The following is a 22,393-nucleotide window of genomic DNA, read 5'->3' as shown; positions in this document are numbered from 1 at the left end:
TGAACCTGGATTAAAGAACTTCAGGAGAACAAATCGCTCTGAATGCAAGTGGCACTAATAGGTTGTCTGTCGTATGTGTCATTCTTCTCAGATTTTTTTTTTTTTTGCCCCAGCCTGAAAGGGTAGACACCTATTCATACAGCTTTCTGGTTTTATTCAAAGTCCTAGACAACAATTTGTTGCTACTGTTTGTTTTTTATCCTTGAAAGTAATGGATCGAAGCAGCTTTAAAAAGTGGCTTTGAAGCCCTGGACTAGCGTGTTGAGTAGGCTTTCTACTGCAGTGCACCCAACTGAAGCCTGTAGCCCTTGCAAAACACTTCAGTGGATGTGGTTTTGTATCGTTTTTCTTTGGGTACCATTAATTGTTAAATGACACAGAATTTTAACCTTTCTTAAAAATCCCATGACATTTAGCTGTCTAAGCAACAAAAAGTTCTATTGAACCAAGAAAACTGACCAAAAAGTATTTTATTTGTAATTATAAACTGTAAGCCCTAAGGCAATTTACTTGAAACAAATGGTCTTTTTAATTTAAAAAAAAAAAAAAGAGGGGGTGGGGGAAAAGTCTTCCTCCCGCTTGGTTAAGCTGTCCTCTGTAAATCTCTGGTATGTCCCTGTGCCCAGGCCTATCTCTGCTTAAATGAAGCATTAAGTGGTTTGGCTTTACTTTCACAGGAAGATTCAATGATGTTTTTGGTGAGAAGAATCTCCTTCTGTGAGGTTTGGGGAACGGGAATATGCTTCTTCCCAGCTCATGGGGGCCCGAGGAGCGGGGCAGCCCAGAGCTGGCATCATGATGACCTTTTGTCACTTGTGTTGCACCAGCAAAGGGTTTGGGGCACCTTCAGCTTTTTGTGCTCAGGCATGAGGTCTCCACTGCTTAACAGGCACTGTGTCCTGTAAGCTCAAATGGGAAGAGGGAAGCAGGGGAAGCTCCTCTGGCTGCACAAATGGCTCCAGCTTGAATGACTAGGCCTGAGCATGGCATAGGCTAAGCACAGCTCTGCTCTGGGCAGGACCCATGGCGAGTCCCCCTGTTTGTGGTGGCTCTGGAGTGGTGATGGTCTTTGCCAGAGGGGGTGAGAGAGATCGGGGTATGATATCTGCCATGAAACAAGGGGCAGATGAAAAGTGGGGAAGCCCAAGAGGCAGTCAGGAAGCCCTGGAGCCAGGAGACGGCTGGGCCTGGAGGGTGAGGAGACCTGTGCAGGCAGGGCTCCCTGAGGCGGGACATAGTCACTAGTTCAAAACTGGCTTTGTTCTCCTCAAATTCCTTTAATGTGTTGCTCCTGGTGGTTTTTCTACTTGGTCTGGGTGCCTTTTCTTCATTTCCAGCAAATGCTGTGGGAATACGGATAAATCTATAGTGGTCTGGGTATCTGCAAAAGTTTTGTCGATGAAATTGTATGTTCAGTATTTTTGTAGTTACAGGAAAGACCACAAGTGAATAAAAGAACTATGAAATGCTTCAGAGTTTTATAACTTTGGTATTTTGGGGGGATGGGGTGATTATAGTGCAGCACATAAGGGTATTATACAAAAATATTCTGCGATCACATTGAAATAGATTTTTTTTTTTTTTTGTACTTCTGCCTGGATGGTGAGAGAAGATTGAAAGCAGTGGTACTTGGAGGTGTGATTTTCAGTGGTGACTTAAAATCAGGAAGAAGCTCTTCACGGAGAGAGTGGTGAAGCACTGGAACAGGTTGCCCAGAGAAGCTGTGGATGCCCCATCCCTGGCCATCTTCAAGGCCAGGCTGGATGACGCTTTAGGCAACCTGACCTAGTGGAAGGTGTCCCATGGCAAGGGGGTTGGAACTAGATGATCTTTAAGGTCCCTTCCAACCCTAACCATTCTATGATTCTATGACTGAGATGGCAAACCCAATAAGCAGTGTTCCACCTTGAAGAAATACTCTTAAAACAAGATATGCTGGGTTTGTACTTGCTTCCTGCACTTACACATTTCAAAGGAATCAAACCTGTGCATGGACAAATTTGTAAGTATATAAATCACACAGGTCAACTAACTTAGCCCAGTTACCTTCATCCAGAAGTACTGGTGGTCAAAGCCTGATCCTGCAACATTTTGTCAACTTCTAACTATGATTGGACTTGATGATCTTAAAGGTCTTTTCCAACCTAAATGATTCCATGAACTTGAAGTTTTCCTAGAGGATGGTTAGTATAAAGCCACAGCTAATTACTGATTTTTATTCTGGTATAAGTTCCCTGTTATTTTAATCATTAGACGTTTATTTTCTGGATTACAGTGTGCAAAATACTTTGGCCAAGCCAGTACTCTTCCCTGCCCCATGCCTGCCCAAGAGTGAACTCTTCTCTATGCTTCTACAAAAGGGTTTGGTCCACGCATACCCACTGGGAGTGGGATGCATTGCTCTCTTGCCTTGTAGCACTGTTCCAGGTTCTTGCCATCATTAGCAAATTATTAGTAAATGAAGTCTGAATGATTCCCAGCATGACTTGACAGGTGGAGCACGTATCGGAAGTATTGTTTCAGTTGCTTGTGTTGGCTTCGTTCAGAGGAACTGTTTGAGCTGTATGATTTGTGCTTAAGCACGCGGCTATGCTTTGTGTTGAAATTCCTGAGCCCCTGGTCATCTTACCAGAAAGCTTTTTAGTTTTGCAATTTGAAGGAAGTATGTGTGTCTACTCAGGTGTTGTCGCTGACGTGTAATATAGTACAAGGATTTTGAAGAACGTAGTCTGAAGTACACCTAAAATTCCCACTGATACGGTGTGTATGCTTAAAGCTAGTGAAAGTCATTGAGTAAATTTTTGCTTGATTGATGATAGACCCAAGGGCTGGGAAAAATCTGCTCTACATATATGGGTTATTACTATTGTTTCTGTGACATGGAAGAAAATAGGCAGCTTCTCGGGAACTGTTTTTCCTCTACTCAGATACTTAAAGTGGATGTATGCACTGGAATTAGCAGATGCTGAGATTAGTGAAGGTATGAGAAAGGCTTTCCCCTGCTTGAGACAACATTGCTCTCTAGGATATTCCAAAGAGTGAGGGATGAGTGCTAAGTAATTAGCATGGCTCTATCCAAAGCTTTTCCAGCCCAGCTGGGCCTTGTAGGACCTAACTTGGGTTCCACATGGGTGCAGTCAAACTGATTTCTTTATACAGCTTTTCTCAGTGCTTCAACTCAAGAAGAAACTCATTAGCTCAGTGTCAGCATGGCAAGAATGAATGGAGCTTGAATCACTGTCCTGTGAGACTTGTAGTGCAGGAGTATGTGATGCAGTGGCAGTTCTGTTTGTGCATAGAGCTAGCCCCAGGAGACTAGTGGAGATGTTGCTGAGCTGGCATTGGAGGCTGTTCTAGCATGAAACCAGTTCTGGGCCTTTACTTCTGAGGTAGTGTTATTCTGTATTACCCATGCAAGCAGAGCCTTGATAACCCAGCAAATTGAAAATGCACCTGAATACAAATTGAAAGTACAGTCTTCTTCCCCGTCTTCATTTGCTGAATCCAGGCTGTAGGCTGCCACTTGGCCATCATTGATCTGTAGTTCCTTGTAGCCAAATTCTTCTCTTACTCTGGTGTGATAAATTTAGCTGGTTTTGCCACCTTGTCTTAAGTAATTTCCAAAGTTCTGCAGATGATACTTCTATTACCTCTTGCTTGCCAATACCAAAACTCATGTTCTAGTCAGTTTAGTAATGTTACAGCAAAGCTTGGGTTGGGATTCTTGGCAATAGATGGTTGGAGATCCAGAGGACTCAGTCTCAAGTTGTTCTGTTTTTCGTGCATGTCCCCATCCAGACACATTTCTTCGGGAGTGTATCCAAACCAATAAATTGTTGTCTTGCACTTTATGTCTCATGAATTTGGAAGAACAACAAGAACTATTCTTCATCCCAAAGGCAAGAAGGGGCTGAGGACCAAAATTAGATCTTAATTAACTCAAAGCTTTTATTCATGGTTTCAAATTTGGAATAGTGGAATTTCGGTTTAGGGTTTGTTTTGCAGCTCTTTGCTTGTGAGATACTTTGTCAGAAAGTTAGACTGCTTTATGCCATATCTTCAGGCTGACCGTGACTGGTACATCTTGGGACATTTGCCCAAGTAGGCACATTTGGGCTCCCTTTGATGGAGAGACTGCAGGAGAGGATGAGTTAGTCTCATCCTTAGCCAAAGACAGTTAGTCTCAGAAAAAAACACTGAGTTCACAGAGGTGATACCACCAGATTTCAGTGATGGAGCTCATAAGGCAGCTCAAGAGGGCTGTGAGTGGCACAACCAAGAATCAAGCTGAAGTTGCTCGGATGCCTTCTGCGTAGCCTGTCAGACCTCACGCTTGTCCAGAGGGAGGGTAGTTGAAACTCATGTCTGTCCAAGAAGGAACGCATGTGGAGCTGTTTCCATCCCCAGGGATCTTCTGTCCTTGTTGCACTGACATGCACAGTGGGAATAGTTATGTCAAGTTCCCTTCCATTCAGAGAATAATTGTATGTTATTGTTTTCAAATGTGGAAGTGTGTTTGGCCAGCTGTGGATTAAAAGGAAACGTTCAGTCCCTTAATCTCTCTTTTGCATTGTTTTGGAGAGATTTAATGACAGAAAAGACAGTTCTGTGTTCGTTGGCTTAGTACTGGGCTTCTGTGAGATGTAACACATCTTTGGGGAATGGTGCATATCTAGTGTCTAATGACTGTGGCTCTTCTGGTGGGTGTTTTTATGTAAAGGAAATAGAGTAACTTCGCTGCTGCTGCTGATTTGAAGCCCAGGCACCTGACAGTAGATGAATTTCCTCAGAGTCACTTGTTGCCGTGCAGAGTTTGACTACATGAAAATGTGGTCTTCTGGATACCTCTGGGAATGCTTCTGGGTGTAAAGTGACTGTGCAGTGTGTCAGGAATTACACCAACTAGATTATAATTTGCCTTTGCAGTTAACAAAGTTAACAAATTATAATTTGCCTTTGCAGCAAACACATACGCAGTGGTATTTGTCTAGCTGCTACATTCACTGGAAGGGTGGGCAGAGGAAGAAAGATCGTTCCCTCCCCAAATTAAAAAAAAAAAAAAAAGGAAAAAGCAGACAGTAGCTCTGAACTGCAGCTGAAATCTGTTGCCCTGCACTAAAGATGTACTTCTTGGCAAGATTAAAATTCTCAAGAATAGTTACACTTGTCTGTTAAGTAGAAATCTGCAATTTAAAAGTTAGAGAAACTATGAAATGCCTTTAATTCAGGTTCACAGCTTTTTTTTTTTTCCCCTTGCCTTCCTTGGCATACTGAGGGCAGCACACTCTCTTTAAAGAAAATAAAATGGAGTAGCAGAACAAGAAACTCTTCTAATGTAGGATAATGCATCAAAATCTTGGGAAAAGTACGTTCTTGTGAAATAAGCATGTGTTTTGTCAACAAATATCTGATGTAGACAGTCTGTGTTTCAAAAGTGGAGATGTGGTGGCAGTTCAGCATATTATGTATTGTAAGTAATAAAATAGTTGATGAAGCACAGCTGATGTGTGGATCTTGGAATTCTGCTGGTCTCTCCCCTGGGAGCGTGCAGGGTGGGTAGGAGATGGGTGCAGAGAGGAGAGTCTGCTGAATCCCATTGCCCTGGCAGGGTCCAGAGAGAGCAGCCTGTGGAGGGAGAAGAATGTGCAAATTCTGTCAGACAAGTAGGGCTTGTTTTTAAAATAACATATTCAAAGATGTTATTTTATAACTCGTTTACTGATAACTTTATCTACTTGGAAGACGAACTTTTAAGTGAAAAATAGATTTATCTGGGTAGCGTAACTCTTGCCACTGGTGATAGGAAAATTGATAACGCAGTTTGGGACTGGCAAAGCAAGTGCTGTACTTATCACAGAAGACTTCTGTATTGTGTTGTCTTGCGATTTAGTGCAACAAATCAGATTAAACTCTCTCGAAAGGCTATCTTAAGTGTGCTTCCCTGTGCAGCAGAGACACTGAAAAATAATGCAAGTCGAGCAGCTTTTGATGCGTGTCCTTGAGTACAGGTTTTTGTCGAGGAGTTGGATAGAAAGAAAAACCAAGTTCTGCAGGGTGTAGGGACTGTGCGCAGTACCGTGGTGGCATTCGGGTGCAGGTAAGTGCACACGGGACATGCTTTAGCCTGTTGTCAACCATTCCTGAGCTGGACAGCTTCTTCCGGCTGTAGACTGAGACAGAATTAATGGGTTCTGAAGCACCAGGGAGGCTGAGGACATGGCAGAGCTTTTTCAAATCCTTCGCGTTCGTCTGCAGGCCCTGGGTGGATTGGCGGCTGCATGGGGCAGGGCAGAAGGCTGCTGTGCCTGGAAGCTGAAGATAGGACTGCGTAGCCCAGCGGGTTTATCCAGTGCACCCCACTGCCAGGGGATATGCGTTAGGCTCCTAGGGCATTTGTTCAGTTATTTCTTACGCCGTACTTAAAAACTTTTAACCTTACTGCTAAAGAAAAATACCATTGTCTATTAGTACGACTGGAACGAAAGATGAATAGCGAATTAGCCTTGAGCGAACTGTCAATCTGACTTTGATAGCCCATCACTTAAAAGGTCCTTTTATGTTTATGAAAAAGCATGACATCAAAGCCGGGGAAAAAAAATAATACCAATACTTAGGGCTAAACTTGCATAGCTTCCAAGAAGAGCCCCTGTGTGAACTGTTTGTTTCTCTACATGCGTGGCTAATTAGCGTAGGTTACTATAAGTTTGAGCAGTGGCGTTCAAGTTTCTTCTGCTGTTTTGGGGTAGCTTGTTTATGGTGCTTCCATATGCGAATCCCTCAAACTGGAGTAGCATAGAGCCAAGGATATTGCACTCGCTTCTCTCACAACCCATAAGTAGTATGCTGGAAATGCTTGAGTATAATCATTATCAGGTGAGTTGCTATTGCAGACTTATTTTAAACCCTGTTGCTAAGAAGGCTTACAGTATAGCGGAAATCCTTTTCTGCTGCTATCTAGCATGTTTTATTTAATTTATTCCACGAAAATAAGTGGGGGACCTAGGCAGTACCTTGTAAGAGCAAAAGTCACCTTGGTGGAACTGTTTTAAACCAAAAAAAACTTCTCAGAGTATTACTATATTTTGGTTAGTTTTCTGCGTTCTGATAAAAACATTAATGCTTGAAGAAAGGTGACAAAGATTTTCTAGGATATGGTGAAAATCTTACATGGAAAAAAATTGCCGTTCTTCCCTTGCTTGTTTAGGGTACGTGCGAATAGTGCGCTGTGAGGTTTTTCATATTTTATGTATAAGAAAATTTCTAAGTACTGAAAAGCTTATCTTAAATACCAAAATAGCTGTTGCTGGGTACAGTGATTGATCTGAGCTGAAACACTTCTGTTCTTGAATCTTATTTGCATAATATGTTTATAAACAGGCTGTCTTACTTTTATGTGATTTAGGCCATATATCTGAGATACAAACAACTTGTTGGCAAAAAAAAGGTGGTATTCCATTTTTTTTTTTTAAACTGATGTGTACTTTAAAAAAAATCTCAAACAAAACAAAGAAAAAACCCTCCAAAATCTAAAAATACCAAGAACAAACCTGCTAACAAGTAAAATGAGTCCTACGGGGCAACTTGTTTCTCCGTGTTTTAGTGAAAACTAAATGTCGCATAGCTGAAAGTCTAAATGGAGAACCCTATGTTCTTGTACCACTATAAACTCAGATATCTGAGCATTGGCCTTAAGTGAGAAATCTCATGTAGAAAAATAAGTGGAACTTCTTGGTTTAGCATTGCGAAGTCGGTTATTGAAACACTAGCTCGCAAACTGATTTCTTGCCACCGAATGGGAGTTAGTGCAGCGCTTTTGACTTCCTTGGAGCTGCACGGGTTTGTACGTCAAGTCGAATGCTGAGCTGGTATACGAGACACAAATGTATAGCTCCAACCGACAGCACATAGAATGATGTCGTGAAATAATAAAGCACTTCTTAAATTGTGTCGTACAGGTGCAGACTCACCTTGAGAACCCAACCAAGTACCATATTCAGCAAGCCCAGCGGCAGCAGGTAAAGCAGTACCTCTCTACCACTCTAGCAAATAAACATGCCAACCAAGCCCTGAGCTTGCCATGTCCAAACCAGCCCGGTGATCATGTCATGCCGCCTGGAACTGGAAGCAGCGCGCCCAACAGCCCGATGGCTATGCTTACCCTTAACTCCAACTGTGAAAAAGAGGTAATAACACTCTGACTGTGCATGTTCTTTAGTAAAATCGAATTGCCATCTGCCGCTTTCTGTTTTAAACCGTATTTGCTCATTGTTAAGATGTTATGTTCATCATCTTTTTTGAACTGTTCACTTTGAAAATGCAATTACTACTTCTGTGCCTGCTGAGTAAGATATATTGCATAGAACATTTTGGCAAAAAAAACTGAATCTTTCTAACTTCCTCTTTTTTTGAACAATTTGAGCTAGTTTATGCTTATTAAAACTACTTTTTTTTTTCCCTCCCCCTTGCCTGATTGCACGCATTGAATACTTGACCTTTAGCGAATACAAAGCAGTTTTGTAAGCTGTAGCTTTCTGGAATAATGTTATTTATGGCTCGCTTGTGTAGAAAGAGCTTAGAGCATAGCAAAAATAATTGAAAAACACAAAGCTTTTTGAGATATTTTAGGTATTTTTGCAGTAAAATTTGAGCAAGTCTCTTGCTTAGCTGGAACGCCAGATTATCCCAGCTAATATACCCTAAAACGTTACTGATGGCTGTTTCACGATGAGCTCAGTGCTACATTATGAGACTTTGCTAGCCTGTGCCTAGAAGTCCTTCACAACCTTGATTTAATCTGTGCTGGTAAAACCTTAATTGGATGTTACAAGTGTGCTCAGGTGCCAAAGGAAGGTTATTTGAAAGATGTTAACAAGTGTAAGAGTCATGTCAATGTTTTTGTAACATGACAAACGGGAGACAATTGTAGAGCTCCTTGTGTCCCCGAATCCTCCACCCTCAAGCCATTGTGCCAGATTTCTAATACCGATGCGCCCTGTGCAGAAAACGTTACACAACTTTGGGAAGCTGTTATCACAGAACATAATTTGCAGATGCAAGAGGAATTACTTGTGCTCCGTAGCTTTGAAAGAAACAGAGAAGTAGTTCTGTCCTATTGTCCCAGTTGTACCCAAATCCTTTTTTCCCCCCTCAAGATATTTACAGCTTCACTTTGCTGTGTCATCGGGCACATGTGTGCATGACACTGTTTCAATTGTGCTCTTTTTGGGACTGAGACTGTGCCATGAACTCAGATCCATGCTTTGCTTTTTTTTTTTTTTTTCCTTTTTATTTCTGCAGGGATTTTATAAATTTGAAGAGCAAAGCAGGGTTGAGAGTGAGTGCCCGGCTCTGAATACACACTCACGAGCATCATGCATGCAGGTACTGGATGACACAGGAGTTGGAGCACAGGTCCCCTTTCTAATGAGCATGTTTCTTTGAAGCTATGTTGAAGAATTAACATGCCCTGTCACTACAGTTGAATATAAGTTGTACATCGATGTCAGAAGTGCATTAACACATCCGAAGAGGGCTAGTGCTTTCTAGCACTGTAAGGCTATAGAGGAAGAGCATATCGGCCGTGTGTTAAGGTCTCACTTCAGGAAATCTTTTCTAACGCAGTTTTCCCAGGACTGCATGTATGTGTACTTGTCCTGATAATTTCTAAGGCCACATTTCAATGCAGTTCACACTTGCATTTAGAAAAATGGTATGAGAAGGCTTTAAACCATCCATGGTAATTTGTCCTCAGTAATCATTTTTTTTTTTTAAACTTCTTTATTTCCAGTAACAAGAGTTCAGATATGGGCTGTAACTGTTAGTTCCTTTCTTGCCCTTATTTCTAGTCAGTGTAATTTTGTTCTGATCACACTTCCTGGAGCTGATAAAAAAAAATCCTATATACTACTATTTCTACCATCAATTTTATGCACTAATTTTGTAGATGACTGTCATTGAAGCTCCTTTTTAATAGTGAGCAAAAAGGAAATGGTCAATCCTGCAGGACATTTTGGAGCACCTGTGAGGGTGCTGTTTCTGCTGACTGTGCAGGAGCTTGTGGGAGCACCTTCCAGCCGAGCCTCAGAAAGATGACAGCTTGCACCACCTAAAATCATCTCTGAGCTGCTCTTGGGTGGCGCTTCCTGGGTGTATGGGGGACGTGAATCCGACGAATCCTTTTGTCAAAAGCAGGCAGTCTGCTGCCCAGCAGCAAGCCTTTTTTCCCTCTTCTTCCCCTGCAGGTGCCAGGGGCTGGGGCATTACTGTCTCTGTGTAGGTTTTGTCCCCACGACTGGAGCAAAGAGGTGGAGGGTAGGCAGGCAGTACTGCACAGGGGAGAGGGATTCATGTCGTTAGTGTATCTCGTTCTACGGGGAGCTGTCTCCTTCACTGTTTTTGGGGAGAACATATGTCCATGGGCAGGTAGTACAGGGTAAGTGCTGGTGGGAGGTGTAGGTTAGAAACCTCAGGTTTGCCATGACCTGAATGTCCTGGCTGAATACTGGGAGTCATGGCCGAGGAATTTGCACTTGGAGCATGGCAAAATGCACAGGCTCCTCTGCTTGGGCCTGTGCTGCAGAGAGCCAGTGTGTGGCTGAAGTGCTTTTTCAAGCCTCTGTATTCCAGGAGTTTTGATAACTGTTTTGTTTTCCGTTGTCCACCTTTTCTGCTGCAGATGGATGATGTGATCGATGACATAATTAGTCTGGAGTCAAGTTACAATGAAGAAATCCTTGGCTTGATGGACCCAGCCCTGCAAATGGCAAATACGGTACAATGGTCTTCTCCTTCTGGTTTCCCTTGCAAAACTATACCATGACTTATTTTCCAAGCAATTAAGTAGTTACTGTATAGTCCCACAGAGTGTAATTAGTTTTCCTTTGAAGAGCTTAGGGTACAGAGTTGCAATGAAAACCATTAATTTAAAAACACAAACTGGAATCAGGTCGAGGGAGTACAATTTTTGTCCTTTGTATTGTCCAAAGTCAAGTTAGTCCGTGAGAGGATTGTAACAGAGGAACAGAACTAACAGAAGTGAGCTCCTATCCATTGATACTGACGATCACCATGGCTTTAGAAAGCCTAGAGGGAACCTCCAGCACCCCAGGTTCATGTATCTTGTCATGCTGAGGGCAGAAATTGTATGCCGTGCTTCAGCATGCGTTAGCATCCCTGTCCAGATACACTCCATTCTAACCGTTAGCTCTGACTTCATTAAACTGATCTCAAATGGAGAGAAGTACCCAGGTAGGTGACAGCATCTTGTACCATCTTGGTACAAAATTTAGGGGAAGAAAAAAAAAAATTAAAATTCCCAACCTTCAAAACAAACAAAAAGGGAAAGAATAAAGAAGCTTAAAAACTGAATGTGGGAAGAGGACGTAGGAAGCCTGTGATACAAGAACACAGAGGTGCGAAAATCGGTGGGTGAAGGAAGGTGCAGGTTACCTCTGAGCTGCTGTTTTGTTTGCTGGTTCACATTGCTGCAAGCCTTAATATAATCGTACTTATGGCACAATCTTATTTTGATCTTTTGCGGAGGGCAGCTCTAGTGCGTGTTTTGCCTTAGGCTTAAGTGCTGTTAGATCTGGCTGAGTAGATGTCTGCCAGGGCTGGCGTCTCTTCCTTTTTTATCTAGTGCCAAAACTTACAGTTTACCACATAACATCGATTTTGTAGCATAGGTTTACATTTGCTGACAGTACTTGTCTGATGTCATATTAACCTAGCCCTGTGCTCCCACAGATTCCCACAGCCCTCTCGGAGACATGGTTCGTGCCACAGGAAACGGCCCACCAGCATCTCTTGCTAAATAGTGGCCTTTGAGTAGACAGAGAAATAACTGAGTCCTACCGGAAAGGATGATTTTTTTCTTTGCTCTAAGATGACTTGAAAAGTGCATCTATCCTGGAGTTTGAGAGGAAAACTTAAAAACTTGTGAAAAGATAATTTTCAAGATAGTTACTTTTTTGTTTTGAGGGTTCAGGTTCTTCTGGAGTCCTTTCTCTGAACTTCCATTGGATTGGGACCTGTTAAATTTGAGGGGACTTGGATTCCTTTGTGCTTTTCTTCCTATCTCATTTCACAGGGCCCCCAGCTTCCAGACAAGTCCATAATGGTACTCGGCGTTCTTTGGTGTGAGGAGTCCATGCAGTCAGTATTTAGGGTAGTCTGCCTCCCTGTTTGCAACAAGCCTTACAAAGACTGCCTGATCCACACTTGCTGTGAAATTTCAGAAATTGCCCGCTGTATGTGGTGAAGTCTGTCAAATAAGGATACGAAACAGTAGAATTAAGACTTCTTTACTAATACGTTTAAATTGCTGGAGGCAAAGAGCATATTTCAGTCTCTGAATTAACCTGGTACCGGTCCTGAAGAAGTGGAAATTGATCAGTTTGGGAAAATAATGAACCTGATTTAACAGACGCTTTTCTTCTGGAACGGGATTTAGCTCTTAAAACGCCCATCATTTTACTAATATGGAATTAATGTCTGTAGACCGAGCTAAGCAGAGGTGGAAGAAATCAAGAGAGGAAGTGGTCTCTAAAGAGACACAACCTATAAATAGCTGAGCTGAGACTGCGACAAAGGCTGCTATTGTTCCGTAACCAACAAAGAACAAAAGCACCAGTTTGTTACATTTGGTAACAGTACTTAATTGATAAGCAAAATCGGAGATTTCTGTGTAGAGCGAGCTAAGGGAATTTCCGAGTACCTCTTAATTGAAAAGGGCTCATTGCAATCAACTGCTTGTGGAAGTGTTTGTAAACTTTGGTGTTGGGTCACAAGTTAACTGGCGTCCCTTGTGTGCTGAAAGGTATCACAAAACGGGCAGCGTTCGCTGAGAGGGTTTTGTGCGTAGGTATGACCTAGTAACCGAGTTGCTAGGTACTGTGTAAAGTACTCCCGTATGCCAAGCTGAGATGACAACTCATTTATCCGACTAATCCGTTTCTAGCAAGAGTCTGACATGGGAAGCTGTGCGAGTACATGCAGCTCCACTTCTAAATGTGACTTTCCTGTGGAAGTTAAACTCCAGAAGTAGAGAGGAGTCATTTCAGGAACTGTCACTGAGTGTGCTTGTAGGTTAGGGAACAACACAATAGGTTGTAGGCTGCACAAGCTGGGGAACAGAATCCCTCCCAGTGTGTCCTGATACCTTAGAAACGGCCTTGCTGAGCACACGGCTGATGTCTCGATGATTTATATAGAGTCCGAATGACCAAATGTGGGTGCTTGTTTTGCTGGGGTAGTGAGGAGAAAGGAAAGCCTCAGACTGCCCGGAATGTGTACTGTGGTGAGTCTGCAGTAATAATTCCCATATTTAAACTTTATGTAACATGAAAGCAGTAATTTGTGCCTCTTGTGAAGCCGAGGCCCAGCAATATGAAATCTCACAAATGAAAGCTTTTCATGCTATGCTTTTTAATGAAGATAACAAGCTAAGCCTGGTATGAGCCACTCTTCATTTTCTTTTTGGGAGAGTAAATGTGGACGATCTGAATGATGCTGTATTTAAATTTTTTCTTAGCCCGAAGTGGCTAACAAAGCCTTAAGGGAGGCATATTTAACTTGGAAAGATGCTAGAGTTTGGTTAAGTCAGGGAAGGAGCTTCCGTAGCACCAGAACAAGGACCATGTCAAATTCCATGTCTTTCTCAGTTTGGGACTCTCATCTTCCCAATGAAATGGCTGTGGGAGTTTGATGCATTTTCCCATTGTTTTGTACTTGGGGAATGGGATGAATGGCACAACTGTCTTAGTAGGTTGGAGCTGAAATGTTTGCAAACAACGTTTAATTTGTTTCCAGTTTCTTCCAATTGGAGGCACTTGAACTAAAAACTAGGTGATCACAGAATCATAGAATGGTTTGGGTTGGAAGGGACCTTAAAGCCCATCTAGTTCCAACCCCCCTGCCATGGGCAGGGACACCTTCCACTAGACCAGGTTGCTCAAAGCCACATCCAGCCTGGCCTTGAAGACATCCAGGGATGGGGCATCCACAGCTTCTCTGGGCAACCTGTGCCAGTGCCTCACCACCCTCTCTGGCAAGAACCTCTTCCTGATGTCTAATCTAAACCTCCCTGCTTTCAATTTAAACCCGTTCCCCCTTGTCCTGTCACTACAGGCCCTTGTAAAAAGTCCCCCCCAGCTTCCTTGTAGGCCCATTACTGCTGCACTGTGTCCATTATAAGCCTTTTCTGGGTTTTTTTTTGTTCACCCTTTGCCTCCATTGCAGCCTAGTGGCTGCTTTTATGTGTTCACAATACTGCTAACTTGTCTATCTCAAACCAATGCCCTCAGCATAGCTGTCCTCTCCCCTTTCCATTTCCTTAACTCTGCACTGCTAGCTGTTGCTCTTAGCTTACAAGTCAGTAATTTTTATTCCTCTAGGACCTGGAGTAGAACTGGGAACAGAGGATGCCCCTCAGTTTTAACCAATCTTTACCTGCAGGCATTTTAGCCACGTGAGATAAGCTGAGGTGTTGTATGCATCTTATATATATATTTTTCATGTGAAAGGGGTTGTATAAAGTTAGTCCTAAAGATGTGACTTGCAGCTGTCGTGGAGAAGAGGCCCCTCAGAGGCTGACACTGAGTGTGGACCGTACGCATCGTCACACTCATAGGAAAAAGTTAGAACTGAAGACTTGTTACAAGCAGGGCCCATCTTGCACTAAGGGAAGCAGCTTGGTAACCTTGACTGTTTTCCATGTTTCGTTGTACCCTAGCTGCACTGCTTCACCCAGGCTTTGAGATGCTAGTTTCTAGGTTTTGGGGGGTGGAATCTTCTATTTTTTTTTTTTATTCCCTGGAATTCCTAATTAGACTTCACATGTCTGGTTTTGAACTTCAAGTCCCTGGGCTACAAACAAGGTCTTTGTGCTCTCGCCATGCTAAGGAGCATGAATAGAAAAAGCACATCCAAGTCAGAAGGGTGTATGACGCTATTGCTGTGCCTGTGTCATGGATGCATTTGAGGGGCCAAAAGGCACAAGGGTCGGCCTTGTAGAGCAGAGGGAGTGAGTGCTCACCCTGACATTAATGCGGGTACGTCACAACTTGGACCATACTCTGTGATGGACAGCTGTGACCTTCGCTTTATTAGAAATGTTCCTTTTTCTTTCTCCTCTTTCTGTGTTTTGTTTTTTTTAATATTACATTCAAGAGCTAAGGAGAGGGAGAGGAATTGTAAGGCTGAATCTTGGTGTGAATTCAGTTAATGCTTTTCCTCTGTCACTTAAAGGTTGAATCAGACTTTTTGTTGTTGGCCACTGTCTGTTCAAGACAAGCATCAGCATGGCTTCTAGCTGGTGGCATTTTAACAGATGCATATCAGCTTGGCTTCTTACAGTAGCTCCAGAGGGCAGAGAAATTTTCTTAGGTCTCGGCCAGGCAAGGAGCATCAGTAAGAGTTTATCAGCCCAGGCTGTGACTCACTCCATTGTATTCAACAGCATTATTTACAGGGGTGCAGAGTTAATACTTACTCTGATCTCTGCAGGATCAGTGTCTTGGGGCTGGGGGGATTGGTTTTCTTTGTAACATCAGTGATAAGTATTGCCACTCAGATAAGATATCCAAGTGTTTTATACCTGTCTTTGCAAAACCTAGTTTGAGAACAAAAAAGAGACAGGCAAAATAATCCACTCAGGATAAATGTAAACTTCTTTAAATACCTTTAAATTGAAAGGGATAGCTTTGATAAGTCTTGTTGGAACACTGTCCTGTGTCTGTATAGATCTCCTTGCTTAAACATACCTAAGTAAGAAGAGCAGAATGAACAAGTAATTGAGGAAACTTAATGTAAAAATAATCTTCCTCCTACTGATGTGTGTTCTTGTTACATAAGGCAAAAAACAAGTTAAAGTAAACTTAAATGTTTTCTGTGTAGGTAGCTTTCAGATCACATGAAAGATGTGATTGATTAATAGAGTGTTCCTCCTCAAGCATGTGACAGCTTGCTAAGTACTTACACTCACGTATTCCTGGAAAAATAGGGGCTTCCTCTGGGAGACTTCTGTAGGCTCTTTCAGATGTATGAGTAAGAGAACTGATGGGGGTACAGGTTTAATAGCTTCACTGAAAAATAATGAGCAGCAGTATAGCAGTACTGACAGCGTGTTACCTCGTCTGCATATTCTTGAGGAGAGAGGGCAGAATTTTCCCCATGTAGGTACGTTATTCCTCACACCTGTGCATATCTGTGACTTTTGCTGACCTTATTGCACGCTCTTGTTTGCACATGGGAAAGAGCACAGATTTCTTAGCAGATCCTAATTCTGTTCTTCTGTACAAAAGCCTTTCATACGGGCAAACCAAATGATCCTTTTCCTTGTTTATCTTTTCCAGTTGCCTGTGTCTGGCAATTTGATTGACCTTTATGGCAACCAAAGCATGCCTCCTCCAGGACTAAACATCAGCAACTCATGTCCAGCTAATCTTCCTAATATAAAAAGGGAGCTCACAGGTAAATATGTCTAAAATACCACCTCGGAGCAACAGTATAATTGTCTTGAATTCCGGTGATATTGGACATAATTTCTGTTATGAGAAAGAACATATGGATGAATAGTGACTTCCTGCTTTGGGCACCATTTCTTAGCAGCCGTGCTAGCCTGCAGCACAGTTGTGTTCATGTACGGGCGTGTGTGTGTTCGCGGTGACGCGATAAAGTCCCTAGTTGTTAGAGTCAAATCTGCCCATTGAACACGCTGTGGTGCAGGAAGCTTCCATGCATCTCTTGCAGAGCTGTTTTCTAGTTTGGGCTTATTGTTTGCTCTATCAACACTATACTTTTAACAACTTCATGTCTGGAGTCTCTGTGGGATTCAGGGTGAGAAATGCTACATGTTGAGGCTTTACTCTACTAGGGGGGAAGTAGTGAACAAATAACCTGTTGTAATGTGAAATCTGGACACCTAGATGCTGTAAAATGTAAAATTAGGCACTTGAGAGAACTTGCATCTCTTATATTTACAGGTTACTTAATTTTTATCTTAATCCTTGTCATGTTGGTTCTTCCAGCAGTGCTCTGACTGCCATGGGAGTCAGTAAGCCATGGGAGGCAGGGAGAGGGAAGGGGGACGTTAAAAGCCTCTTTCTCTCAAGCACATGTGTACAGAAGCTAAATAGTTTCAAGGAAGAAATAAGTTTTGTATTCCCAAGCCTGTTTTATTATTGCTGTTTAGCTTCACTTGAAAGGATGTAACCATGTGTAGGGTACAGTATACAAGGCAGGGTTATCTGCAGGAGGAACAAATGGAGATCCATTCTGGAGCCAACGACAAAATCATCTTAATACCCAGAAGTGGCTGTTCTTAAGCCCAACAGGGAGTCATACTGTACCCAGTATAGCAGAGGCATAATTTCTTTCTTGTCTGTTGTCTTTCTGGGTTTCTGTTGTGAAAACTCACAGGCTGACTCAGTTGCAAAGCAGGTTCAGAGCAGGAATTAGTTTAAGTAGAGCAGTTTTAATAGCCCAGGAGTCAGCTTCTCAGGAGGAAATGCCACGTCTCTGAGCTGGTGGATATTTGCATTTATGTGACTGTACAAAATTTGAGTTCAGCACCAAATGAAGACACACAAACTGCACAATGATTTGTGGCTGATAGAAAAAGAAAAGCTTCAGCAGCGATGGAACTATGTTAAGAGGAGGGTGGGAGGGCATGAGAACTACTCAAAGTCCTGCATTACAGGCAGTTTCGTTGCCCCAGTTACGGAAAGTTAAAGGTGGCTATAGGCTGCAAACCAAATGTCCAACTTGTCAGACGTCCAGGCTAGTGGATTCACTGCAGGCGGTTGCACAAGACTTCAAAGAGAGGAAATTAGTGATGGAGTCTTATGAAAGTCCTCGATACACTGAAATAGACCCAAACTAAGTTAAATGTCCATATGCTACATTCACCTGTACAGAGAAATGATTGAGATAAGTGCTTTTTCTGTTCAAAATATATGCTAGCAGATTGCATTTAATTTAGGAATGAAACTCAGACTTACAGCAGTCACTATGACATGGATCTGGCCAAGCCTTTGTGCAGAAAGCACTATCGATGGTGCTTTCTGACAGCCAGTGATTTTTAAAATCAGCATTATTTTAAAAGCAGCAGTTATTGCAGGCAGGAGTCTTTTAGTTCTCCAATTCTGATTTTGCTGTTGGAACTAGGCTGGAGAGAGCTTGCATCGTTTGTATCTAACATTTGTCAGAAAGCTTTCTCCACCCTACTGTATAAATATCAAACTTAGAATAATGAAAATTCACATCTATTGTCCCGGTGTCTCATGTTGGTGGTGGGTGTGAGTTCTCAGCCTTAGTTACTGATTTTAATGCAAATTCTGCTCACCCAGGAGTGTAGTTTCCATTGGTTTTGGGTTTACAAACCTCATACCTGTTTCTTAAGGCAATGTCAGATTAAGCCCAGACTTCACAGAGGCATGCCAGTCTTTCAAGCTTTTGGGGGGATCCTTTGGGAGCGCAGCATAGAATGAAGATGTCTTGTTATACTGCATGTGATATTGGGGTATTGCTGTTTTCTGGTTAGTGAAGAAGTGACTGGAAGTCAACTTCCAGTACTCCATGGGAAACCCTTATCACCTCTTGTTATGAACTGGGTGTGACATAATCAGTATACCATAAAAATAAAAGAATGCAGGAAAGAAACTTGTTAGAGTGAGTAAAGGGGGGGTTGTTTCCATAATGGACTGTGTGATAATAGATCACATGTTCACTTGTCCTCACTGACTGACTGCAAAACTAAATAATGCTTGCTAGTTTTGAGATTTAAATGAAACAGGGCAGGGACTAATATCCTCACCCTTTTCAAAAACTAAAAGGGACAGAGCAAGCAAGCAAAAATAAAATTTTTTAATTGCTTGAGAAATGTAAGAGGAAAGGAGAATTGAAAATAACAAATCTAGTGATGCTTGTGCCTGAACTATTGCATGCTGAGTTCTGTAATAAATGTGGGGAGCAAGGTTAAGAACAATTCTGGGTTGAGGAGACAACTGATGTGCGACATGGTTGTCGTTATTTTTCTTTTTGCTTTTCCTGAAGCAAAGACCATTGTTTTCCAACAATATTGCTAGCAAAGGTGTTGGTGTTTGGGGTGGGTTGTGGTTTGTTTTTTTTTTTAAATATAATGAGAACAGTTAGTGTAGCTGGAAAATACAGTTTTTAATAGGTCGCTTAGGTTCTACCTTGAGCCTTGTGGTGATGTGCACACACGTGCCACGAAAGGACGTAGCCGTAATTCCGGTGAGTAGAGCCTCTGACTCCCGACTGCTTCACGTCCTGCGCAGGTAGCAATGCAGGAAGCATGCTGCTCCTCTGGTTCGGCTGCTCTGTGGTTCGTAAGCGTGCTGGCTGTATGTGAATGTAAGGGAAGGTATGTTGGATTTCAACAGTTTGATGTCCTCAAATACCTTGCTGAATCAGGGCCTCCGTGGGAAACATTCTCATCTTGGAAGTCAGTATGGGAAGCGTGGGAGGAGATGCTCTGCAGGTGCAGGGGTGAAGTTCAATGCCAGCGTTATGTTTTGGCAATCACAGCTTACTGTACAGGCCATTCTCGCTCGTTGGAATGGGTGGCATAATTAGTTTGACAAATATCAATCTGACTTCCACCGCAAATGTTTCACAGACTGAAACGGTGTGTTTGAATTACTTTAATTCTAATTACTTCATTCACATGCACAGCATGTATTTTTCCTACAGAGTCAGAAGCGAGAGCATTGGCTAAGGAGAGGCAAAAGAAAGACAATCACAACTTGAGTAAGTTTTGGTTCTTTACATTTTGCACCAATTCTAGTATCGATTTTAGGTGTTAAGTGTTTGAATGCTGCTGTGTTAAAACTCAACGAGACACTGCATATAGCATATAGCACCAGTTCATTATGTTATGCCCATAGATAAAACATCTTGAATTCTAGTGAAATGTGTGCTTAAATCTACTATTGAATTTCAAAGTCTGTTTTTTTTTTTTTTTTTCCAACAAGCCAAGCGAATGGGTGGTTATCAACTGAATTACTGGGAATAACATTTGATCCGGTTGATTTTAATAAATCCACTGTGCACAATTGTGTCTTTTTTAAATAATCTAAAAATCTTAGATATGTGGTCAATTTGTGACTTTAAACATCAGTGTGCATCCTCAATGTGGTAATTCTACAAATTCCATTTTTGAAGGGAATGCGTATTTCCAAGTTGGGGGAAAAAAAAAGGCATTTTAAAATAATGAGCATCTTATGACTTAAAGGATCCTTAATTTAAGGACTTAATATAATGTCCTTTTATACTTTGTTTTATTAAAAAAAAAGAACTGTTTCATGTCTTGAGCTATTCAGAAGCCTTTCAGCATGAAAAGCATATGCAGGAAATTGATATTTAAGTTTGACTTTTGGATCCTTGGAATGTTGTATCTGGAAGAGTACGTTAAAAAGAGACTATACATTTTGTCCCTTTTCCTGCTTTGGGATTTCCTTGAGCATCTAAATTTCTGTCTCTGAATTTGTGATGTTTCCCTAGGAAAATGTTTGCTTCTCAGTTGAATCTTACAGAGTCATCCTGGTTTTTAGAGTCTCAGTTTAACTCTGCCACTTCAGCAATCCCACATTTTTATAGTAGAGACAGAACTTCTATCTTAGTGTGTCCAGGTGTAGGAGAGCAAAATAAATGACTCTGTCACTGGATTTTAAGCTTCAGGTGTAAATTTCAAAGGCACTTAGTGTTTCATCAAAGATTTCTTTATACGTTGTAATTCAGTGTGAATATTACTTGTAACATTTGTGCTGTTCTTCCTAAAGTTGAACGAAGAAGAAGATTTAATATTAACGATCGTATAAAAGAACTAGGCACTTTGATACCCAAGTCAAATGACCCGTAAGTATAATGTACCCAAGGAGACTATGGGAGGGAGGTGTTAAAAAAAGGAAAACAAAACAACAAAAACAACAACACAAAAACCCGCAAACTTGGCGGAGGAAAAGAATTTACAAAAAAAAAAAAAATCCAAAAAATAATTCCTCAGTTTTCTTGTGTGATTTTGGTGCTCTGTGGCTATAGAAATGCTTGAATCCATTCTGGTTTTTGAAGATTGTTTTGGGGTTTCTTTTTCCCTTTTGGAACTCACTTAAGTTGTTATTAATTGATGATTTTTGTCACAAAACAGTCACTGTACCGTTGTGCAGCAGCTCAGCATCCGGCTGGCTGCTGTGCGGTGCCAGGGCTGGGGTTGGTGCTGGGAATCAAGCTCTGAAGAAGGCAGGGGGCTGCGGGGAGCCGGGGCAGGTGCAGGGCAGTGCTGGGCTCTGTGCCCTTCGGCTGGGCCAGGGCTGGCTGCAGCCTGCCATGTGGTAGCTGCCCTCTGACCCCTCTCCTGCATTTCCAATGCCTTTGCTATTCATAAACTTGGAGTAAATATTAGCCAGGGGTTGTATGTATGAGGTATAATCATAGCTGCTGATGTGAAGGTGATGACTATAAAACAAAGCCTCTCTGAGAGCCTTAACTCTTCCTTTTTTTTATTGGTTTCAAAGGGATATGCGCTGGAATAAGGGAACTATCCTAAAAGCATCAGTGGACTACATCCGTAAGCTGCAAAGAGAACAGCAACGCACGAAGGAGCTCGAGAACAGACAGAAGAAGTTGGAACATGCCAACAGGCACCTGCTGCTCAGAATACAGGTTTGCTGATAAATAAGCTGCAAATGCTGCTGTTGTTGCAGTGTGTGACTGAAAATAATGGTAATTGAAGCTTGTTTGTAGGAATGTGGGTTAGAGGGAACCACTGTTTCGATAAAGGGTGACCAATGGTGAGATGTCTGCAGGGATTTTTCCAGAAAAAAATGGGATATATTCATTAAAAAAAAAAAAAAAATCCCAGCACTCTAGTGAAGCACTTGGGGCTGGTCTGTTTTTGTTCTACTGTGGCCAACATACATAGATTAGTGCTTGCTTTCTTCTCTCCTGAAGCATTTTCAGATGAATGGCAATAAATGAAATGTTTTTGTATTGCTTGGGGTTTTTCATTATTGTGTGGGGACCCATCTAGGCCCTGTCTGTCAGAGAAGCCCTACAGATTGCAGTCTTCTGCATCTGATCTCTTACTGCTTCCTTCGGTCAGCCTCTCCCGGATGCTCTGCAGGAATCTGTCATCTGCTTCCTTCTGGAGGGTAAACAGTGCTCGCAGGGCAGAATGGGGAGGGCGGGCAGTGTTGGTGACAGACACTGCGGCACTGTGTCTGCGTTCCCCAAAGGTATCTTGGGGACTGACAGCTGTATTTAGTGTTGAGGCTGCCCTGGCTTGTCTGAGGGCAGCAGAGAGAGAAACACACCAGATGCGAGTGCTCCAAGAGTTTTGGAGCAGCAGGACAGCCAAGAGCTATGGATGTTGAGC

At 42.2% G+C, this 22,393-nt stretch overlaps 1 protein-coding gene across 1 annotated transcript in view; it reads left to right on the top strand.

The window, feature by feature from the left end:
- The window catches only part of MITF (microphthalmia-associated transcription factor), a gene marked incomplete at its 3' end in the record, with an annotated part of 42,051 nt that extends 20,370 nt beyond the window's left edge, over positions 1–21,681 (top strand). Inside the window, exons 2-8 of the mRNA XM_010146738.1 lie at positions 7,956–8,183; positions 9,298–9,381; positions 10,676–10,771; positions 16,353–16,470; positions 19,714–19,770; positions 20,802–20,877; positions 21,534–21,681. Coding sequence (XP_010145040.1) covers positions 7,956–8,183; positions 9,298–9,381; positions 10,676–10,771; positions 16,353–16,470; positions 19,714–19,770; positions 20,802–20,877; positions 21,534–21,681 — 807 coding nt within the window. The remainder of the gene's footprint in view (positions 1–7,955; positions 8,184–9,297; positions 9,382–10,675; positions 10,772–16,352; positions 16,471–19,713; positions 19,771–20,801; positions 20,878–21,533) is intronic.
- Positions 21,682–22,393: the final 712 nt, after the last annotated feature.

Source organism: Eurypyga helias, unplaced genomic scaffold (assembly GCF_000690775.1).
Source record: "Eurypyga helias isolate BGI_N326 unplaced genomic scaffold, ASM69077v1 scaffold14972, whole genome shotgun sequence".
Lineage (NCBI taxonomy): Eukaryota > Metazoa > Chordata > Aves > Eurypygiformes > Eurypygidae > Eurypyga > Eurypyga helias.
This window is presented reverse-complemented; position numbering and strand designations above follow the sequence as displayed.